General features: G+C 51.2%; 1 protein-coding gene across 1 annotated transcript in view; it reads right to left on the bottom strand.

The window, feature by feature from the left end:
* The window catches only part of MTR (5-methyltetrahydrofolate-homocysteine methyltransferase), a 1960411-nt gene that overhangs the window by 1132758 nt on the left and 803903 nt on the right, over positions 1-23750 (bottom strand). Inside the window, exon 13 of the mRNA XM_069607970.1 lies at positions 6994-7106. Coding sequence (XP_069464071.1) covers positions 6994-7106 — 113 coding nt within the window. The remainder of the gene's footprint in view (positions 1-6993; positions 7107-23750) is intronic.

The following is a 23750-nucleotide window of genomic DNA, read 5'->3' as shown; positions in this document are numbered from 1 at the left end:
GCCCGTACAGGGGCTAGGGCCCTGAGCCCCGCAAAATCGCTCCATTTTGTGTCCCAGAATGAGGCCCAGAGGAACACGCAACCCGCAACCCTAGTAGTCCCTATGCACACTTGTACTACGTTGAGCAGTAGCATGACCGATGCACACAACCTTAAAAAGGTACCAAGACACCCTCCACCATGAAACTAATGCACATAGCATTGGCATGGCATTGCGCCCCATCAAAACTGTAATTGACCTCCCGCCTGAGTTATTATGGGTGTCCCCTGCTTAGTGGAAGGGGTGGTAGAAACCACAATCCTCCTAATCAACAAAACATCCCAGTGGATCAATACCCACCTACACAGCATGAAGATTAATCCAAGGGGTATCTTGATGGCCAGAAGGGTCTCTTGGATAGGTAACACCCCCAAAAGGGGAGAGGGGGCTGTGTAATTGTCACATCAGTGACTCTGGCCATGCTGGACTATCTCACCACTGCACTCAATCCTTCATGGCAGACGATGGGGCTCAATATTAACACAAGCACTGGCTGCCTTCTACCCTGTGCACTGCAACCCTTTAACTTCTCAGCAGGTGGAATGGGAGACAACAAAGGGTAGGGGCATGTTAACACACCCTTTTTGTATGGGTCTGAGAGGTGCATGGACTGGGAGGCGGGCAATCATCACCTCAAACTGCTTTGACACTTAGGCAGACATTGAGGAACTGGACCGACCAAGGCCCGCTGAGGAGGGCATTTTAAACCACCAGAGGTTGGAGATCAAATGCCAACTTTCTTGATGCATGAGGAGGGCGACTGTATGGCCACAGAAGAGCCTGTCCATCATTCTGAACGTGTCATCACTCTTCTTAGTTGGAATATTGCAGGGGTGGCATCAAAACTACAAAAGAGGAACGTAGTGTCCTACATGATGACCTATGATATTCTTTTGCAGTCAACGTGGATGACAGCATCCGTCCGGTTGGACGACTATGTCTCATTCTAAAACCCAGCACAGAAAAACAAAAAGGCTGCTAGGGGGGGGGAATGGCAACACTGATAAAATCCACCTTAAATTTCCACATTGAAGCGATGGAACAGATGGAACAGAATGTCCATACTCTATTATACATTGTATATAATAGACATAGTAGGGACACCTGAGCGGGGCCATAAAATGCTGCTGGTAAACTTTTATAACAGCCCACATGCATCAGAAACCAATTAATTGTGGGGCTCTAAAACATCTGTTTGAATCCACAATTGTAAATCTGGTGGCTGATCACACGGTAGTGGTTCTGGGAGGTGATTTTAACACAATATTGGGCAATGGGATACCTATTGATCTGACAGATGTGGGTGAAGACATTGCCTATGGAATTGCACGCCCACAGATGTCAGACGATCAATCTGTTCAAGGGGACTACAGCTAAACAAGTCGTTCATGGAATGGGGGCTCCGTTCTTTAAATGGACGCATACACTCAGATGTACTAGGCAAGATTACCTTTTGCAAGCACACAGGGCACATCAATAATTGATTATTTTTGTATGCACGTCCAACATTGGCATCTTATTGTGGATTTTGCAGTTGTGGAGGTAATAGCCAGCGACCACTTCCCGCTGAGGCTGGTTTTACAGGACCATCCTGCCCCTTCCCCACTGTTGCCCATCCACAATTGAAACTATGTGAAATCAACCTACATTGCAAGCGTAGGATAAAATGGGCAAAGTGGGATCCGATAGTTGCTCCACATACTGGGGTGAGTTTGTATTTAGACCCCATTACACACATCCTTGGTCATGACGTTGAGCCACATCAAATCACGCTTGACTCAGAAAATCTGTGGAAATCCATGACAGATTTCTTTCAGCGCAACTTCAAAACAAGCAAAATTAAACCAACTAGCTGGTTTCACGAGACATGCAGGATCGCACAGAATAACTTGAAGGGAACTTTAAATAACAAGGACAGCACCAGGGGCGATGTCATCAGGGCAAGGGCAATTAACAAAAAGTCACTGGAGACTAGGAAAAGTGTTCTGGAGCTTGAAGCTTGGCAAAAAATACTTTTGGCTGCCTCCAACAGGGACTCAAAGAAATGTGGGGACTTTGTCGCAGGCGGACCATTATATAACATGGTAAAGACACACAGGGAAAACCCTGTGGGAGCCAGAACATGGTCAGATCACTTAACGTCTCTGTTTAAGGGGCAGGTAGCCAGGTTTGAGGGTGGTGACCGGCGTTCTACTGTACGTCCGACCTTGAAGGAGGTGGAAACGGCAGTTAAACAACAACTGCAAAACCGTGCACCTGGCCCTGAAGCAGTGCCTGCAGATTAATTTAAGGGGGAACTGGACTTATAGGTCCCACTTTTGACAACATGTTTCAATTCCTATTTGGAGACAGGTGTATTTCCTCAATCATGGAAATCTGCAATCATTTACCGCATATTTAAAAAGGGCGATCCTGAAAACCCTTTAGCATACAGGCCGATTTCTCTCCTAGACACCTCCTTCAAGGTCTTTGGACGCATAATTCTGCAACTCCTGGAGTACTGGATTCTCCACAGGCAAATCTTTTCAGAAACTCAATATGGCTTCTGGCATGGACTGGGTACTCCAGATCAAGGTCTTAACTTATGCTTGTTTGGGGTGGCTCTATTTTTGTAAAGGGAGAACCGATCTATTTTGCCTTCATGGGCACAGCCTTTGATCGAGAGGACAGGGCCTCACATTGGCAGGTGCTTGGGTCCATGGGCTACCCGGCCGAATTAATACAAATATTGCAAATCATTCATGAGGACACACGAGCTTGTGTACGATTTGGGGAACAGAGGCAGTGTACAAACTACTTTGAGGTAGCCTCAGGAGTATGTCAGGGATGTGTTGTAGCCCCAGTGTTGTTTGCATTGTATATTAATGGGCTAAATGCTGCTTTGATGGACTCAATGGCAGCCTATCCAAGGGTGGGCACCAAACCACTTCCCATATTGGCATATGAAGACGATATGGTTTTAATTGCCCGCACCCTGAAAGCCTTGCAGAAATTAATAGATGTCCATACCAGTTTTATTTCTGATTTGAAGTTAACAGTCAACACCAACAAATCGGCAGAAATGGCTTGTTTTCGAGGGGAGCGCAAGAACATCAAAATGCACAATATGCTGAGCAATGATGCTATTATCCCACAAGGGTCTAAATTTGATTATCTAGGTATCTGTTTACTGAAAATTGGCAAGGGCTGTCCCACATTTAGAAACAGAGCATCAAAATGAAACAGTCATTAGGTGGCATCACAAGATTTGTGAATCTGTGTCAGGGCCAGTCAATTAACCTCAATCTTGAAGTCTATAAAGCACAAACCAAAGCCGTGACTAATTATGGCGCGGCTCTCTGGGCAACGAAAAAAGAGCAAGTATTGAGGTAACTGACTTTTTTTGTTGTTGAAGAAACGGTTGGGCCTCCCTTGCTCTACTCCAAATTTTGCAGTACATACAGAACTCAGTATCACATGGCACCTCTCTTGCACGGGCTGTCTATTTGGTCAAATACAAGAGCTACTCTCACTCACGATAACATTAAAGGCCTACTGCTGGGGTCCTTTTGGCGCAGGATCCCAAGGCTGAACTTCATTTCAAAGTGTTTATTAAACATGAATGTATTAAGTTGTTTACTAAATTCAGTTGACACTAACAAGTATAAGAAGAAGTTTTGTACATTAACCTTAAATAATCGGGAAACATCTGGGCTTTCAGTAGCTTCAAACAGGAAACATTCACTAATTACACAGATAGATGTAATCCAACCTTACGTGCTGCATAGCAATACAATCTCAGACCGCAGGACACCTACCAGAGCCTGTTTTAATCTTTTGTGGCTCAGAGACAATACAAAGACATGAGCAGTCTACTGTCTGCCCTGGTTGCAGTGCAGGAAAGAAAGATCTGTTTCATTTTGCGTTACTCTGCCCATTTTATCGTGACATCAGAAAAAAAGAGCATTCTACCCTTGTTGAGAGAAGCTAATTTTAATCAATGTCGACCTGCCTTGATTTTTTTTATTATCTGCCGAATCAACTGCTGTGGTATGGGGGTGTTTGGAATTTTTAAGAAAATCACAAACAGTAGGAAGCATTTATTGGATGATTCATTTTAACTTGTAAACTTTTAACTGTTGCCGTTACCTGATTGATTTGATTATTCGAATATTTATATTGTGATGGATTTTATATGTTTTTGTAATGTCTTTGTTGTGGTTTATGGATTTTATCCGAATAAACTTTAATTGATGATGACACAGACCGAGGGGCTCCCTAAGGGTCAATTTTTGAGATATAACCGGCTTGTCAAGATTGCTAAGTGTAAGTGGGCTGATTGGCCTGAGGAACCAGAGCCTACTGGGCTGGTGTCCTTATTGTATGACCTAGAGGATGGCTGGAGACAGATATCCAGGCTGTATGGAGCTTGTTGAAAGCGGAATATGGGAGCGGTACGAAATTAAGGTTGCAACGGAAAAGTGACTTGGGACAGTGATGCCCAATGGAACAATGCGCTCCAATTTGTTAAGGTGGTCTCCCACAATGTCCTATTTCGCCTTATCCAGCTTAACGTGTTGCACAGAACATATAGGACTCCCTGTAGAGTTGCTAAATGTGATACTAGGGTGACTCCTAGCTGCCCCTGGTGTAATGGTGATAACGCGGATATCATGCACAGGTTCTGCAACTGTTTGAAGGTGCGGTCCTGCTGGCATGTGTAAGGGCGAGAGAATTCAGTGGTCCCCTGGAGAATGCTTGCTCTGCGCTTATCTCAGGCCGGTGAAAAACAGGCCAGTCATCAAACGCATGGACATGGCTTGTGTGTAGGCTAAGAGAAGAGTAGATATGGCTTGGAAGCAGAATGGGGGTCCACAGTTTTGTCTTTGGCGCAGCGATCTCAAATTATGGGGCACGGCTGAAACCAGGACTTGGTTCAGGGCTATGCAGAAAGGTAACTGGGAACCTACTGAGAACATAGCAGTCTGGAATGCACTATTCCTTGCAATGTTTAGCCGATCGGATGATAGGCCCCGGTGAACACATGGTGCTCCTCTAGATAAATATATGACTTGAGGCTGGGTTTGCTTGGAGCTCGCTTTGCTGCAGCAATAGGGGACCGCTGTGGTTGCATAAGACTGCAGGCTGGCTTCTTCCTGCCCGCTTACTCCTATCTCGGATGTGGCGCTGAATATCGGGACAGTGTATGCTAAATAACATTGGATGCCTTGTTTGTTTGTTTTTATGTTTTGTTTCCTTCCGTTAACGTTGGTTTGTGCTTTTCAATGACCTGATTACTGTATTGATTCCTGTTTGCTGGCACGGTTTCTTATAAATAAACATTTTAAAAATAAATAAGAATCCACACTCGAAGATTGTGACTTGTGTCCCCTTTTAAGTTTCTTCCCAAGGGAAGGTTCTTTGTGTGATCTTAAGCTCTTAGACGAGGGAGTATGGTCGATGGGTCTGCAGATTCTGGCAGAGGAATGACTGCAGACCAAGGTCGAGTCAGTGTGCCCGGCTCCCTCTTCCAGCGAAGACACCAATCTGCAGTGACGGTCCGTATGAGTCTTCCAAGAAAAAGACTGGCAGATGGAGCAATGGTCCATGTCGTGGTGGTCCTCTACATAGACATTTTTGAGGCGACACTTCATATAGGCCTTGAAAAGGCTCTCATTCGCATCCATCATCAGAGAATGACAGAGGCCTCACACTTATGAAGAGGAAGATCCATTGATGGTTGAGATCTTCACGGGAAATGGGCACCCATACTTGCTAGTCACTAAAGTGATGATGTTGAAGAAAAGGATTGAAAAATTCTTTCAAAAATAAAACAAAAACTTTGATATTCCGAGAACCAAAACAACAAGGACTCCCAACACGTAAACATGCAGTAAAAATCTGAAGATGGCCACAAAGGGTTGAGCTAAGGAGGACTAATGTCATTGGCTGGGGAAGTATGATCCAAAGTGACCGCGATAGTCTATATAAGTGACAAGCAGTTTTAAGCTTTAAAACTAAACTGCTTTAATATTACAGATTCCAAGCCAGACGACAGGGAATATTCATGAGCATGTGAATCAATGAAAGATCCAATGCTGGAGAAACTATTACCCTATTACTGCCACTTGGTTCTGTGAAGTGATCACTGGATTACAAGTGGTGGTAGGGTGGTTTAACTGCTACATACACAGATTATTTGGGGTAAAGTGGAGGATTTACCTCCAGCAACAATAATTTGGTGATGTAGGGAAAACGGCAGTTACTCTTACTGTAAAAAAAAAAAAAAGTGGCGGTAACGGAATTACCGCAAAACAAAAGAGGTGATGGCTGAAAGGTTTAGAATTAATCTCAACCTCTGGCATTGCTCTGGGCAACCCTCCAGACCATCGTTCTTTGCCTGCCAAGTAATTACAAAAAGGGGAAAGACCACATGCAAATGAAGCTTGGTCCCACTCCCAACGGAATTACCACCACTTTTCCTGCACCGCCAAACTTGTAATGATGCCCAATGTTTTTAAAGAATATATGCCCTCAATGTGAAAAAGCATTAAAATGAGATTGTGATTTTTTACAAGCTCTGCACAGATTACTATATTTCCCTCAATTGAGTTTTCTTAAATGGCTCACTTGGTTTTAGCTTGTAAGAGGGCTAATAGAAATATTATACGCAAAGTCTTATTTGACTGATACCCTGCATTTATACAGAAAGGGAGCCACTTCAGAAATTGATTTCTTAAAAAAAAAAAAGTAAAAGTGTATGCTCTATTAAAACATTTTTATCAAACATCTTAAAAATCATGCACAATTAATATTTACTGCAAAGTCAGAAATGGAGTTACTTATCTAATCTGGGCTTTCCCCCAATTCAGTTCACTTTGTTAGACCACCAATAACGTCTTTTTTTTAAGATCTTTCTTTTATTGCAAGTCAAAATTGTTTTCAAAAGTCTACATAAAAAGATGAAATGCTTACTTCAAAGAGTCCTGCCATAATGAGTTTAGCAAACTTCCTTGATCCTGCCACATTACAGCGCTCCCCGATGTTAACAAAATTTGTATAGGGTCCAATTCGAAAGGGTTCCAGGCCTTAAAAAAACGAAACAAAAAAACAAAACAAAGGGAATACACTATTTCAAATGACTGGTTGTAAATATCGACAAAGCAGGTCCAATGATTCTACATATGCATTCAGAGTATGTATTGTCGTACTCCCAGTTGTTGCATCCATCTACCATCACCCGCAAGTTGAAAGTACTAATCCTGAGTGAACGACTTATCGCCAGCACCTCCCACAAAGCAATCAAGAGTCACAATACAAGAATAACTGAAACACTGAATGGCCCACTTACACAGTAAGAGCAGAGAGGTATGAATTGGCAAGGAGCACACGTCCCAAAACAGTGATAGGTCAGTGTCCTAAAACTGTTGCTAGATTTTGATGAATATGCTAATCTTAGGCATGTTAGTAGTCTTCCTTTTTCGGGTAGCATTCTTTAAAAAGTTATTTCGAAGTACTTTAACGAACAGATTAGTCAACACCCTCTACTTCCACCATTTCAATCTGGCTTTCGCCAATATCATAGAATGGAAACAGCTGCACCACTTCTTATTTATAATATACTCAAAATAACAGACGATGGAAAAGCATGCCTACTGGTTTTACTTGATCTATCGGTGGCATTCGACACAATTAATCACCAAACTATGCTTTCAATTTGAAAAGATTGCATGAGCCTTGAGGGCACAGTTCTGAAGTGGTTTACCTCTTGCTTGGCCTATAGGTCTCAAGGTCTTATATCAAAATCCAATAAGTCATTACCTATCCCAGTAACATGTGAAGTCCCCCAGGAGTCCATTCTTGCACATATGTTGTTCAATCTCCATGTTGTACCTTTGGGAGACATCTCAAAATACATCAGCATATACCAATACGCTGATGACACAACTCTGCCTACGTGTGCCAACACCAAAGGATACCTTAGTCTAAAGGACTAACAAAATGTTTGTATTGTATGACAGTGGCCTATCTCACGTTTAATCCAAATATAACAGAATTAATAGACATCAAAATATGGCTGGCGGAGGCCACCAGGGGGCGCACAGGCAATGGCTGCCTGACTCCCGAGCTCCGTCCGTGACCAGGTCGCAGCGAGGATTGAGCCGCCAATCCACCCCCCCCACCCTGAGACCCCCCCACGGAGAACGAGAACAAAGGAGCCGGACCGTGCTGTGAACCCACGGGGCCCCCGCCGAGCAGAATAGCGACGCTCGGGGGTCCCTCGGAAGGCGGAGATCAAACGCCTCAGAGGGCCCAAGCTGCTGCGGGGCCGGGGGAGGAGCTGTGGTCCGCCATGCTTGGAGGGATCGGCCCCCCACGCTGCCACAGGCCCCCAGCCCCACGCAAGCGGTCTACTGAGCGGGGCTTCCTGATCCCCCCCGGGGACCGGGCCCAACACATCCAATCGAGGCGGTGGCCTCTCTTCTCTTCTCCCGCGAGGGCGGCGCGGGCCGCCGGAGACTGGTGCCCGGACGCAGGGAGGGTGCATTCCCCCGATTCGGGCCCTGGACAGGTAGGGGTGGGGGTGCCGGGGCCGTGAGTCCCCCCCCCGCCATTGCGTCTGCCAACCCCGAGGAGCCTCCGGAGCTCCGGCGCAGAGCGGGGGAGACACCGGGACTAGGCTGTAACACCCCTGCGGGGGTGGGGGGGTGCATCCTCCACCTTTGCCCTTGTCGGGGCCCGGCTCCCGCCGCCAGGGGAGCGTTCCACGGCTGGAGGTTGGGGGCACCCTTGGAAGGGCCCCCATCATCACCAAAATCAGGACAGGGCCGTGGCCCAACACCCCGCAGCAAGCAAGACAGCCCCACTCCCTCTCAGGAGTGCACTGAGGATGCCGGAGGCACAGGGGTCTCAGCTCTGGGTGCGAAGCCCCTGCCAGAGGGAGGCGGGGCGTGTGCCCGCTCAGCTCCGACCCACCCCCCCCCCCCCCCCAAGTACTGTCAGGATATACTGAAGTAAGAGGGGGGAAGCCCCCCCCACATTCTGTCTTTCCCCAGAGGGCCCCTCCGCCAGTGTGGCACCGGCAGACCTGCAAGGTGATCTTGCAGCCCCCCACAGAACGGTGGCACACTCATCAGCGAGCCCGGGGGCAATCAGATGAGCTGGCAAAGGACCTTGCAAAAATACTGCTACCAAGAGCCAGGATTAAACGATAGCGGCCCGCCCCATGTCGGTGAAATGGCCCATCCGGAAGCCTCGACACCCTCAACAGCAGCTATGGAAAGGGGCTTTGCCTCAATTTTACAAGAGATAAGGGACATGCGCTCCGACATTGCCCAAAAGTTTGAAAAAATGGATCGACGGGTTGACAAAGTTGAGGATAGACTCCTTCAGGTTGAATCCAATCAATCGTCAACAACAACCCTAGAAGTGGAGACAAACATGAGGTTATCTGCCCTTGAAAAGAGGGAGAAGGAGAGGTCGAGAAATGGACGATTTCGAAAATAGGGAACAGAGGAATAACCTCAGAGTTTTCGGAGTTCCGGAAGCAGAGGGGGAGACGGAAAGAGGTCACTCGAGTGGTGCGAGACGTTATTGCCCTCCTCTTTGACGAAGAGATGATCACTGAACTCACATTTGATAGGGTGCACAGAGCAGGGGGACGGGCAGGGGGACCCCGAACGATTGTGGTCCGGTTCCACTACTACTCGGAGAAGATGCGGGTGCTGGAGGCCGCCAGGAAAGCTCAAGTGATTATGTACAACAACTCCCAGGTCTCCATTTTCCAAGACCTCTCCGCATACACATTGGCTACACGTAGGATGTGTCACCCCCTCACGCAGCTGCTGAAAGAGAAGGGGGTAAGGTACAGATGGGGCTACGCCTTCTACCTTAAGCTTTGGAATACCAGGGCCAGTGGACGATGTTGATCACAGAGGAGGACATCAAGGGAGCCATCCAGGACTATGACAGAGCCAACCCCTCGAAGGGGACCAACTGGGCCGGTCCAAAGCGATGCAAATGGTCCGGGTCCATCGAGCGAAAGAAAGAAAGAAATCTGGTGCACGGAAATTTAGGAAAATTAACACACCCTCTCCTGCTAAGGAGGGAGAGCGAAATGATTCTGAGGGGTGAGCCCCTGGGGGTCCCAGCCAGTAACGGAGTGAGTGAGGATTACGGAGACGCCCGAAGTGTCCTGACCGCTTGCTGGTTGGGATCTGAAAAATAGGAGGCTATGCCGAATCCAGAATCCACCTGAACAGCAAGTAAAGCAGGGGGAAATCGAGGGGACGACACGGGGGCGGGGGGCTCACAGAATTGGGTCTTGAAATGATCGCCTGGCCGAGGAGGGCGGACTGGTGGACCGGCCAAAATGCCAGAAATGGTGTAACTAACTGGCTGGACACTGGGGAGGGGGGTGGGGTTACACGTATTAGTTGGGGTTTGTTTGTTTGATAGTGGGTGTGGAGGGCAGTTGGGGAAAAGTTCTGAAAGTGTCCAAACGGTGAGACAAGGGGAGCGAGAAGGGAGGAGCGATGCGATGTTGTTGACCAATAGAGGAGGAAACAGACTATGGCTGATGGCCGGTCGGCCCTGGGAGTGGGTACCCTGAATGTGCGGGGACTCAACACCCCCACGAAGAGGTCTTTGGTTAGCAGGGAGTTCAGGAGGGCGAAACTTGACCTACTGTTCCTGCAAGAGACGCACTGGGCAAGGGGGAAGGAACCCAAAATGCGAGGGGGGGAAAAAATCAAAGATGTCTTTCATGCATCCCATAAGGGGGAAAAAAGAGGGGTGGCCATACTGGTGGCAAGGGACGTGGGTTTCAAGAAAGAGGCCATCCTGAAGGACCCCGAGGGTCGGTACCTGTTGGTCCGGGGCTCCCTACAGGGCTCCCCCCTAACCCTGGCATGTATGGCCCGTATGGCCCGAACGAAGGGCAGGCCCAGTTCTGGGAAGAAGTAAGGGACAGGCACAAGCTGTTCGTGCAAGGCCCACTGGTGGTGGGAGGGGATTTCAATATGGTCCTTGACCCAACCATAGATCGAATATGGGTGGGCCACCAAAACATCAGACCCGTGGATGAAGCAATGGCGCTGAATTTTCGGAGGGTGAATGGGGACCTGGGCCTGACGGATACAATCCCCACCCCCAGGACAGGGGCCCCCTCCTTTACCTATTATTCAGCCATCCATAATTCTTTCTCTAGGATAGACTACATCTTGGTGGACAAGATCCTCTGTCCATACGTTGCAGGCTATAGGATAGATCCTGTCCCCTGGTCAGACCACGATATGGTCCGAGTTACCCTCGCAATGGGTTGGTGTAGAGAACGCAGAGGGCGCTGGAAATGTAATGACGCCCTATTAAAGGATGAGGTCCACGCCCAGGAGGTCTTGGACTCCATAACGGAGTTCTTTGAACTTAATGATAACGGGGAGGTGGCCGCGCACACTCTATGGGACGCCTTTAAGGCAACCCTACGAGGGGTCCTCATAAAAATAGGTGCTCTGAAGAAAAGAGAGAGGCCCAGGAGAAAGCCCTGCGAGAAAAAATAGCCCGCCTCCAACCGGGGATCTCCCCGGAACAAGCCCTAGAGCTTGACCGGGTGGCAGCGCTGGAGGACTATAGACTCCAGCTAAAAGACCTACTACTACATAAAATGGAGAGAAGTCTCCAAATGGTGAAGCAAAAATACTACGACAAAGGGGACAAAGCGGATAGGATCCTAGCATGGAAGTTGTGGGAGGTCCAAAGAAGTAGGAGGATGAAGGAGGTGAGAGACGCCCGGGGGAGCCTAGGCTGCGACCCCCCCCATATCGGAGAGGCCTTTCGCCAATACTACAAAACCCTCTATTCGTCTGAATATGACGGAGACGATTCCCAGATAGACTTCCTGAACTCCATACAGATCCCATCCCTTTCGAGGGAGATGGCAGAGGGGTTGGAGGGCCCGGTAACTGAGGACGAGGTGGACAAGGTGATTAGTGGGATGAAGGTGGGAACTTCTCCCGGGGAAGACGGCTTCACTGTCTATTTCTACAAGAGAAATCGCTCTTCCCTGGCCCCGTATCTAGTGAGAGTTTTCAACGCCGCGCTGGAGGGGGCATCCTCCCCGAGTCCATGATGGGGGCCATAATAGCAGTTCTGCCCAAAGAGGGGAAGGATCTTGCGTATTGTTCATCCTAACGCCCCATATCGCTTTTAAATATTGATGTTAAGATCTTGGCCAAGTTGGTGGGGAGGCGGATGGAGGGAATAATGCCGAAGGTAGTCCATGGGTACCAGGTGGGCTTCTTTAGAGGCAGGCAAGGGTTGGATAATATCCGCAAAACAATAGACCTGCTCCATTTCGCTCAAACATCGGAGCTCGACGCATGTGTCCTCTCCCTAAACTCGGAGAAAGCCTTTGACAGGGTCGAGTGGCGATACATGGAACTCCTCCTCCAACGAATGCACTTCGGGCCTCACACCATGAGCTGGGTGACGGCCCTCTATAAAGCCCCCACGGCGAGGGTCCAGGTGAACGGAAAGCTGTCTGAATCGTTCCCCCTCTCCTGAGGGACAAGGCAGGGCTGTCCATTCTCCCCCCCTGATATACGTCCTCACAATGGAGGCACTGGCAATAGCGATTAGAGCTCATCTGAACATCAAGGGTATTAGAAGAGGTGAGGTCGAATTCAAGCTCTCCCTGTTCGCGGACGATATTCTGGCCTACCTGGTGGACCCGGGCTCCTCGCTCCCACCCTTCCTGGCCCTGGTGGCCGCATTTGGTCGCTTCTCCGGCCTGAAAATTAACACTGCTAAATCCGTCCTGCTCCCAATGAGAATAAAAGACCCAGTGCTAGACCCTCTGGACAGGTTTCACGGGATTAAAGTTGAGAGTGCCGCTGTAGGGTACCTGGGGGTGGTTCTCACCAGAGACATAACGAAACTGGGTACTGCTAACTATGACCCCACGATGGCAGAGATAACGTCAGATTTGAGGAGATGGGGTAAAATGATCCTCTCATGGTATGGCCGAATGACTGCAGTAAAGATGAACGTATTGCCACGACTTCTGTACCTTTTCACGGCGCTCCCAACCAACGTCCCAGCACAATCCTTTCGAGATCTACAAAATGGGATTCAAGCCTTTGTATGGCAGGGGAAGACCCCGAGAACCGGGAAGGCCACCTTGACTCTGCCGAGGGAGGAGGGGGGGGGATTTGGGTTGCCGGACTTCCACCTTTATTTCTGTGCTGCCCAACTGCGCGTCCACCTGGAGCATATGAAGGAGGGCTTGGGAAGGGGGGGCGTGGCTTGGCAGCCATGGAATAGGCTGGAAACCCTGCGAGCTCTGTGATCCGACAACTTGATCCGACCAAGAAACGCATATTTTTCTGATCAGTGGCGGCCCAAAAAGGACGTGCAGGCATGGGAAGGTACAGAGCAGAGCATGAGCAGGTTGACTGCAAATTTACGGCTGAGAAAAGACCGCTTTGTTCTGAGTGGCTGGCCGCGCGGAGGGCACCAAAATGGCCACGGACCAGAACGAAGAGATCCCGAGGGGCGCACCCCTGAGATGGAGGAGCTGTCTCCGTTCTACGGCAGCAGAGGAAGATCGCTAGGGATACGAAATACTAATCACATTGCCCAGCCCGGATGGCTGTGGAGAAAGAAAAAGCAAAAGGGGAAACGCTGGTGGAGTGCCCCGAACAAAGAGTGGACGAACGAAGGAACTAGCAGAATTCACCGGCCCTTAGAGGACGGTGAGAACCCACCCTTGCTGGGACTGAGGACCACGGGTGAAGGGGCTGATCTAAGACTCATAGGCACAGCGCCATGTCGAACAAAGCTCCAAGACTGAAAAAGTAAGCAACCCACGTTAGAGGAATACACAAAGACGCCGCCGGGCCCGGAGGGAGCCAGGAGCAAAGACAAAGCCCAAGTGGGAGCAGTGCCACCATGGGCGCGAATCAGTATGTCCTCGAAGCGATAGCCGATCTGAAGGCAGCTTGGGAGACCAAGCTCGAACTGGCGGTGGCAGAACTAAAAACAGCACTGGAGCTCCAGGTCGGGGCAGTGCAGGAGGACGTGCATCTGCTGCGGCAAGACATAAGGTCTCTGGCGGAACGCACGGAGAACCTTGAGAAGGAGGTGGGCCCCAACACGGCGGATTGTGCTTCCCACCGGTCGGAGCTTCACGCCCTGGTAAAACGAGTGGGTAATCTGGAGAGCAGAGCGGAGGAGGCAGAGGGACAGGCCCGGAGGAATAATATCCGTATTGTTGGACTACCAGAAGGAGCGGAAGGCCATAACCCCACGGAATTTGTCGAAACAATGCTGCTACAAGAAATCACTGGAGGAGCACTGTCTGAGGGGTTCGCGGTGGAAAGGTCACACAGGGCCCTAACGAGGAGACCGCCACCAGGAGGCCCACCTAGGCCGGTGATCGCTAAAATACTTAATTACAGGGATCGTGAAAGGATCCTGGAACATTTCTGCAAAGGTGGGACAATACAAAAGAGGCTCGGCAAGCATAACGGCTTACCCGGATTACACCCTGACGGTGCAGCGGAGCAAAATGAACTTTGGGGCAGTCAAAAGGAGGTCGCGAAAAGTGGGCCATAAATACATGCTGCTTTACCCGGCCAAACTGAAGGTTTTTCACAAGCACAGAACCTTGTTTTTTGAAACTCCGGACGAAGCCATGGGATGGCTCGACACGCAGGATTGCCCCCAGGAGTCGGACGTTCGGACAGGAGAAGGAGGTGATGCAGATAAGTAATGCACGAGAGGGGCCCCAGGGGGGTCTCAGAACTTAAGACTATGGGACTTGAATATAGTCGCTCATGATCCGTGAATACTGCGATTCAGACTTTAACTAGGGGCCTTGCAGGACCAACCTGTACATCCCCCATTTAGGTTTAGTTAGGTCACCGATAGTGCGGTGACGCCCTGCTGGGGTCTTGCCCGGTTATCAGGGTAGACCCAAACGCGGGGAGCCTGAGATCCAGGGATGGAGCTGGGCAACAGTTGGGGTTGGGTTAGGATGGGGAGGAGGGAGGGAAGGGGTTTTGTGCTGTGGTTTGTTATAGTTGGGGAAAAGTTATGGGGTAAGCCTACACTTCACGAAAAACGAGATGAGCCATGGGAGACCTTAAGATAATCACTTGGAACGTTAGGGGGCTCAATAGTTATCTAAAGTGGAACAAGGTAATGATGTATCTATGTAGACAGAAAGTGGGCATAGCCATGTTACAAGAAACTCATTTAACGAAAGAAACTAGAAGTGATAAGGAAAAAATGGAGAGGAACAATGGTGGGGGCAACATACTCCGCCTACGCAAGAGGGGTGATCACATGGGTAGCCCCGCATGTTCCGTTTCAGTTGCTGAGCTCGCAGGTAGAGAGGGATGGTGGAAAACAGAGAAATCTGCATTGTGAATACTTATGCTCCGAACCAAGATAAAGCTGCGTATTTTAGGACCCTGTATAGTAAACTCAGTGGCAGCGTGGGGGGGGGCATACTGCGGGAGGGGGAGACTTCAACTGTATGTTGGACCCCACCATCGATAGATCAGACACCAAAATAGTTAGACCCACCCCGGCTGCAAAGGCACTACATGCCCTATTGGCGGAGTTTGGGCTTGCAGATGCGTGGAGAATATGCCATCCGCAGGATAGACACTATTCGCATTACGCGGCCCCACAGGGCCTACATACAAGATTGGACTAAATATTTGTCACACAGGAGTTGCTGACCGAAATACCGCAGGCGGAATACAAGGCTAGAGTCCTCTCAGACCACCCGCCACTGTTGCTATCATGGCAGTACCGACCCCCTAGGGGCAGGATACCCACATGGCGATTGCACGCAGAAGCTCTTAAAGACAGCGTATTTAGGGAGGATATGCGAGAGGAAATAATAAGTTATTTCGAGATAAATACTGGCAGTGTAAAGACAGCAGGCACACTCTGGGAAGCCTTTAAAGTGGTAGTGAGAGGAATAGCCATAGCCAATCTAAGGGATTGCAGGATGGGATTCTGACCGAATTACACGACTCTGAGAAGGAATTGGAGAGGGTATTGGAACGGGCGGTAACACTAAAGGCAGATACAGAAAAGGCGCTGGGCATGCAGCAGAAATGTGCAGGATATTGGGATAGATTATGCAATCTTAATTATAGAAAATACATAGAAAGACAACAGGCGACAAACCAGGAAGAATCCTTGCATGGCTTTACAAAAACGAGACTCCTAGGCCCCCAATTAGAACAATAGTGAGAGATAATGGCGATGTAGTGGACACGCAGGAAGGGGTTAACCAAGAATTTGTAGACTATTATAGACGTTTGTACGGAGACGAGACGGGAGACAGGAAGGGGGGAGATAGAGAATATATTGGAAGACATTGGGCTACCCCAGGTTAGTGTAGAAGAGAGGGAGGAGCTGGATGCCCCGATCACTCTAGAAGAGTTAGAAGAAGTGGTGAGGCATCTGCCCACGTGTGAAACCCCGGGAACTGACGGACTCCCAAGCGAATTTTATAAGGCATATAAAACAGAGATTCTCCCCCCACTGCTGGAAATGCTTAACGAAGCATATGAAGTTCGGAGACTACCAGAATCACTGCGCAAAGCGGTCATTGTGCCACTCCCCAAGCCTGACAGGCCTGGTAGCGACTGTAGTTCCTATAGACCCCTATCGATGTTAAACCAAGATAGTAAGATCTTAACAGCGGTGTTAGCAAATAGAATGAAAAAGGTCATAACCAAATTAATTCACCCTGATCAAACAGGATATGTCCCAAACAGGAATATTTCGAATAATTTGAGGCGACTCCACCGAGTGATTGAACATACTGAAGGGAGCACTAGCGAAATGGCGATAGTGTCACTGGATGCGATCAAGGCATTTGATTCGGTCAGGGGGCCGTGGCTGAAAGCGGCCCTAGCTAGCTATGATATGGGACCGGGATATCTCCACTGGGTAGAACTTCTATATAGCGAGCCATTAGCGAGAGTGAAGACAGGAGCTGTGATTTCTGAGAGGTGGCAACTTGGTAGAGGGACTAGGCAGGGATGCCCCTAGTCCCCCATGTTGTATATTCTGGCTTCGGAACCTCTGGCGATCTATTTGAGACAGCAGTAGGACGAAATGGGCATTGTAGTTGGGGAAACACCACACTTAATCTCTCTACATGCAGACGATATGTTATTGTATTTGCGCTACCCAGAGGAAAATCTGCAGTATGTATTAGTAGTGGAAGACAGGTTTGAGGAACTCTCAGGTATAGCCGTGAACCCAAGCAAATCCTGTGTGTTTCCGCTGGGCAGATAGAGGGCTCATGGCGGAGAACTTGCCGGTACTTCAGATACCATGGGAGACCACGACCTTTAGGTATCTGGGGATAGGAATATATCACACAGTAGAAGATGAACATAGGCATAAGAAACAGTTAGAATGGTTCGGAAACTGTAAAATAGCATGAAGTTCTGGGCGAAACTCCCCCTGGCAATGATGGGAAGGGGGGCGATGCTCAAGATGGTGGCATTGGGGGGCGTGGCCAACAGCGCGATGGGAAAGACGTAGGTCTCTGTCGCTCCCGCAACCGCCGCAGTAATCCTGTTAAAACCGCCTGTTACCGCCAACTACGGAGTGTAAAAATAACCACTACTTACAGCGGATATCACCGTGTCCATCTGGACCGGCGAACGGAAGAAACCGGCTGACGAGTGCGAAGCAAAGCCTGGGGGGAAGTTTGGCGTGTGGCCGACTAGAGTGCTCCCAAGATGGCCGCCTGGGCGCAGCGACGGCCTGGAGTGGCGCTCTCTCGACCCCTCTGAATCCTGCACGGAGGAACGTTTCCTGCCCCGGAGGGCCGCGCCGATCGGCCACTGGCCCAAGACCCAGAGCGAAGGAGTGAGCTGGAGGACTCGTGTGACTCGGAGTGGCTGTCGCCTCGCAAGCGAGATCCCGCCCAGGCCCCCAGGGGCTGTGCACTAGCCTTGACCGACGCGGGAGAAACTGAGGTGAAGGGACCCCCCCATCCATCCTCTGCAAGTGATACGAGCAGCCCTCGTCGACAGGCCTCACCACTCCCACTGGCGGCGCCGGTGCTGGCCCGGGCTTAAGGCCTCGTCCGGAGAAGGCGCCCTCCGAGGGTACCGCCGCGGCACAGCGTGACTCTGAAACCGGTGTCGCCCTGTAATAGTTGAATCAACAGTGCATATCCACCGAGGACTCCCCGCGTAGCTCCAAATCCCTCCCTCGAGGGGACGCCGACCTGCTGGGAACTGCCTGACCCAGGGAGCCTCGCAACCCGTGCGCCGTGCCAGGCTGGTAGTCACAACCTACCCCCCTCTGAAAGGAGTAAGGGGGCCACAACACCCTCACCATTTGCCCGCACCCTCTGAGATCCCAGCGGGAATACGGCCATAGAACCACGGCTGCCAGGCCGGGCGGCGACCATGGGCAAAGAAAAGACTAGGAAGTCCACTATGCAGAACAGGATTGAGCAATACACTGTTCCTTCGTCGCAGATCGTGGATCCTCCACCGCAGCACTTCGAGGACGCGGACATCGAACACACGCTCTCCCTCAAGGATGTTATGGCCGCCATTGCAGACTCCCGCTCATCCATGGAGCAAAAGAGAGACCGAATAAGTCTAGATGTCTCCCTCCTCAGACACGATCTGCAGAAATTGTCCGCATGCACTGGGGAAGCAGAGCAGCGCATTTCAACAACGGAAGACGGCCTCCGCAATGTGCAACACCAACTCCACGGAGTCACGGCTACACTCAAGGCCCTGGAAGCCAGGGTAGAAGAGAGCGAAGGAAGGTCCAGGCGGAACAACGTCCGCATTCTTGGTATCCCTGAGAAAGAAGAGGGACCCACCATGGAACTCTTCCTTGAACAATTACTGACAGACCTGTTCGACCTACAGTCTTTCTCGAAATTCTTTTCCATTGAGAGGTCACACCGCATGTCTGCAGGCAGGCCAACGCCCGACGCCCCTCCACGCACTTTAATAGCGAGATTTCTGAACTATCGGGATCGAGATGCCCTGCTACAGCTCGCAAGAACCAAGGGCACAATCACCTTTAATGGGGCCAGACTGGCCTTCTTTCCCGACTATACGAAGGAGGTACAGAAGGCGAGACAATCCTTCGGGAAGCTTAAAAAGCAACTGCAGGCACTTGGAGTCAAATACGGGCTGCTCTTTCCTGCCCAGCTGAAAATTTACCATAAAGGGACAACGGTCCACTTTGATGACCCCAGTGAAGCATGGCGCTGGGCGGAGCAGCACATCGAGGGGGACTGGTCCACACCCCGAAGCAATAGGAATGGAAACCCCAGGCCGCCATCGGACCGTCGCCGCAGGCCGGACCAACCACCGCTAGTGGACCCACCGATGAACGGAGGTGACAAACTCCCGCCGTGACTTCTGTCCGGGGATCAACCTCCTGGCAGGCCTGCAACCCTCTTTTGGTTGATACCGTAGATGGGCCCTGTGACACCACCAGAGGCGGCTCACATATTTTTCAAGGCGGTAATCGGGAGGAAGCTACTCTCCCATCGGGGCTTTTAAGGGAGAAAGAGACACAACAAACTCTCTAATCCCCCCCCCTCAAGTTTTCATAGTTGAACTCTAATAAGGAACAAGTTACTTACCTGTAACTGTTGTTCTCCAGCATGGGTCTCGCATGGATTCACATGCTCATGAATATTCCCCGTCGTCAGGCTGGGAATCCTCGGTAAAGAAAAATCAGTATCAGTTTCGTTTCTGATCTGTCTTTCGTAGTATTAACCAATCACTGATCTCTGTGTCATACTGACCACAGCCAATGACTGCCATCTCCCTAAGCCCCGCCTCTGGCAGCCATCTTCAGATTTGGTAGCAAGTGAAGTGGCAGTATGACCAAATGAAGAGGGGTAGGCGGGAGGGTTCGCATGTGAATCCATGCCATACCCATGCTGGAGAACAACAGTTACAGGTAAGTAACTTGTTCCTTCTCCAGCATGGGGTCTGGCATGGATTCACATGCTCATGAATAAAAGAATACATAGCAGTACACACATGCACAACCACGGGAGGTGGCAAAGGCTCAACATTAAGCATTACATCCAAAACTCAACATTAAGCAATTCTTACCTCCTCACCAGGCTCACCTTAGGCGAACAGGTTGCGCAGCACTGCTTGACCGACCCTGGACTCCTCCCTGGAATCCCAATCGACGCAGTAGAATTTCGTGAAAGTGTGCGTCGACCTCCACGTAGCAGCCCTGCAGATGTCCAGCAAGGGCACACCAGATAGGAACGCCGTGGTAGCTGCGATCGCTCTGGTGGAATGGGCTCTCGGATGGCTCGGCAGCGGTCGGTTTGCCAACTGATGACAGTACATGATACAGCCGGAGAGCCATCTGGAAATGGAAGCCTTCGAGAGAGCCTTCCCGATTGACAGGTCCAAAAGGTCACAAAAAGTTGTGACGTCTTCCGAAAACTCTTTGTGCGGTCCACGTAGAACTTCAGCGCTCTAGCCACATCCAGCGAGTATAAAGTCCTTTCAGCCGGCGACGGGAAGAAAACAGGCAACACCAAGGGTTCGTTGAGGTGGAAGTCCGACGGCACCTTGGGCATGAAGGAGGGGTGCGTCCTGAGCACTACCCTCGTGTCTTGAAATGTCAAGTACGGGGTTTGCAGGAAAGGGCCTGGATCTCTCCCACCCGTCGTGCTGAGGTGATGGCCACAAGAAACGCTATTTTCCTCGACAAGAACTTCAACGGAGCTGAGTGCAGAGGCTCGAACGGAGGTCCCATGAGCTTGGTCAGCACCACGTTGACCTCCCACGCCTTCACCGGCGGGAACGATCTGAACAGTCCCTTCATGAATTCTTTCACCAGACGATGAGACCACAAAGACGTCCGTCCCGTGGTTCTGGTGTATCGGGAGATCGAAGCAAGATGAATCTTGATGGACGCGTGCGCCAGTCCAGCCTTGGCCAGCGTCCGTAGGTACGGCAGTACTTGGTGAGCCGTAATCCGTAGAGGGTTAATCTTCTGTGCGTGGCAGCAGACAGAGAACCTCTTCCATTTGTGTCCATAGCATTTAAGAGTTTAGGACGCCCTGGCCTTTGCAAGAACCTCTCTGCAGTCGGCCGGTATGTCGTAACCTCCAAACTCTAACGCTGCAGGAGCCAGGCCTGCAAGTTCAGTGACTTCGGGTCGTGATGGTGGATGGCGCCTCCTTCCCTGGAGAGAAGATCCGCGTCCACTGGCAGCTTGGTTGACGGGGACACGTCCAGAAAGTCCGGGAACCATATCTGCCTCGGCCACGCATCATCCTGCACCGTGACCTCTTGAGCTGGTTGATGAGCCGGATCAGCAACGGCAATGGAGGGAACGCGTATAGAAACAGGCCCTCCCAGGGGAACGAGAAAGCATCGCCCATGCTCCTCGGCTGGGGAAACCTGCTGGCGAACCTCTGGCACTTGGAGTTCGTCGCCGTCACAAACAGATCGATCTCGGGTGTGCCCCACCGTCGGAAGAGGCGGTCCACTAGATCCTGTTGTAGTTCCCACTCATGCACGAGCGCAGCTCTCTGCTGAGCGAGTCGGCGATGGTGTTTTTTATTCCTGCCAGATGAAACGGCACCAGAAACCTCCCTTGGGCGACGGCCCAATGCCACAGATCCTGCGCCTCCTTGGACAGGGCTGGGGATCTGGTACCGACTTGTTTCCTGATGTAGAACATGGTGGTGGTGTTGTCGGTGAAGATCCTCACCACCTTGCCCTTGAGGGACGGAAGAAAGGACCTGAGGGCCCAAAACACTGCACAGAGCTCCAGGACGTTGATATGGAGGGACTTCTCTGTCGGAAGCCAAAGGCCTCTCGCATGCAGATTTTCGGTGTGCGCTCCCCACCCTTCCAGGGAGGCATCCGTGGTCACTGTCTTCAGGTGACCCGGGGTCTGGAAGTCCATGCCCGCCGTCAGATGCGCGTGGGTGCCCCACCACCGGATTGCTCGTCGGAAGCTCTCGTCGAGTGTGATCTTGTCCTCGAAGCTGCCCGTCGTCTGGATCCAGCGAGCGTCCAGGAACTCCTGTAGCGGGCGCATCCGAAGCCTGCACAGGCGGATGAGATAAATGCAAGAAGACATCATTCCAAGGAGGGATTTGATGGACCTCACCCTGGCCGCGTCTGCAACCAGCATCCACTGCACCTTGCCCAAGATGGCCCTCGTCCTTTCCTCCGACGGAGAGGCCAGAAGCGCCACTGTGTCGAGTTTCGCTCCCAGAAACAGTGTGTCTTGCGCGGGCACCAGGTGGGACTTGGCGTAGTTTATGGAGAATCCCAGGTCCGTGAGTAGCTGGACGGTCCTCGCCGTGTGCTCCGCGGCAAGCTCCCTTGTCTTTGCTCGGATGAGCCAGTCGTCCAGGTAGGGGTAGACCTGGATCCCCTCCAGGCGCAGCCGCGCCGCCACCGGTGCGAGGCACTTGGTGAACACCCTGGGTGCCGACCTCAATCCGAAGGGAAGGGCTCTGAACTGGTAGTGACGCCCTTGGACCACAGACCTGAGAAACTTTCGGTGTCCCTTTAGGATGGGGATATGGAAATAAGCATCCTCCAAATCCGACGACGACAGGAAATCGCCCTCCTCCAGCTGACCCAGGACGTGCTGGAGGGTGACCATCCGGAACTTCTGTGCCTTGATGAATTTGTTCAGTCGTCGTAGGTCCAGGATGGGACGCCATCCTCCTTTCTCCTTCACGAGGAAGTATCTTGAGTAAACTCCGGAGCCCCGGAGCCTCTTTGGGACGAGCTCGATGGTGCCCTTCTTGAGCATCGCCTTTACCTCCAAGAGAAGTTGAGGGACGTGATGTTCCTTCCTGGCCACGGGAGGGACGCGCGGGCACTTCTTTAGAAACTCGAGCGCGTGACTCTGGGCCAGGGCGTCCAGCACCCAACGGTCGGTGGAGATGGACTCCCACATGCTGACGAAGTTCCCCAGCCGGCCTCTCACCGGATGGTTCGGTGGGGGCCCCCGACCCCACGGCCGGTTCAGTCCTGCTTCGACGAGGCTTTGCCGCCTTGTCCTCCCTGGCGACGACGGTGGGGTCCGCCCGACTTGCCTTGTCCCCTGTAGGCTTCCTGTGAAGACGAACGGGCCGGTTGACGGTAAGTGGAATATCCGCCGCCGGAACCTTTGGAGGCACCCTGCTTGCCTCCGGTGCTCCGAAAGGCAACGAAAAAGGCCGTCGTTGCTGGAGAACACCAAGAGCCCGGGCCGTCTCCGTGTCCGTCTTGATGGCTTGTAGGGAATCGTCCACCGGTTTCCCAAAAAGGTTGCTCCCGTCGAACGGCATGTCCAAGACTCTGGTCTGCACGTCCTGCCGGAAGTCCGTTGCCTTGAGCCATCCAAGCCGTCTAAGGCACACGCCGTTGCCCAACTGGCGAAATCCAGTGTCAGCGATGTTGTCGCAATCGTAATGGTGTGGTCCGACGCCACTTCTCCTTCCTGCAAGATCTCTACGGCCTCCGCCCTGTTGTTGTCTGGTAGGAAGTCCAGCAGGGGGGCGATCTTGTACCACAACTCCCTGTCATAGCGGGCTACGATAGCCAAGGCGTTGGCAGCCTTAATCGTTGTCGCTGCCGATGAGATGACTCTGCGTCTCATCGTGTCCAATTTCTTTCCCTCGTCGTCCGGCGGGGAGGTTGACGTAGAGGCCGAGGCCCCCCCCCCGCTTT

The sequence above is a fragment of the Ambystoma mexicanum genome, chromosome 4q, assembly GCF_040938575.1.
Source record: "Ambystoma mexicanum isolate Mex_15411 chromosome 4q, UKY_AmexF1_1, whole genome shotgun sequence".
Lineage (NCBI taxonomy): Eukaryota > Metazoa > Chordata > Amphibia > Caudata > Ambystomatidae > Ambystoma > Ambystoma mexicanum.
This window is presented reverse-complemented; position numbering and strand designations above follow the sequence as displayed.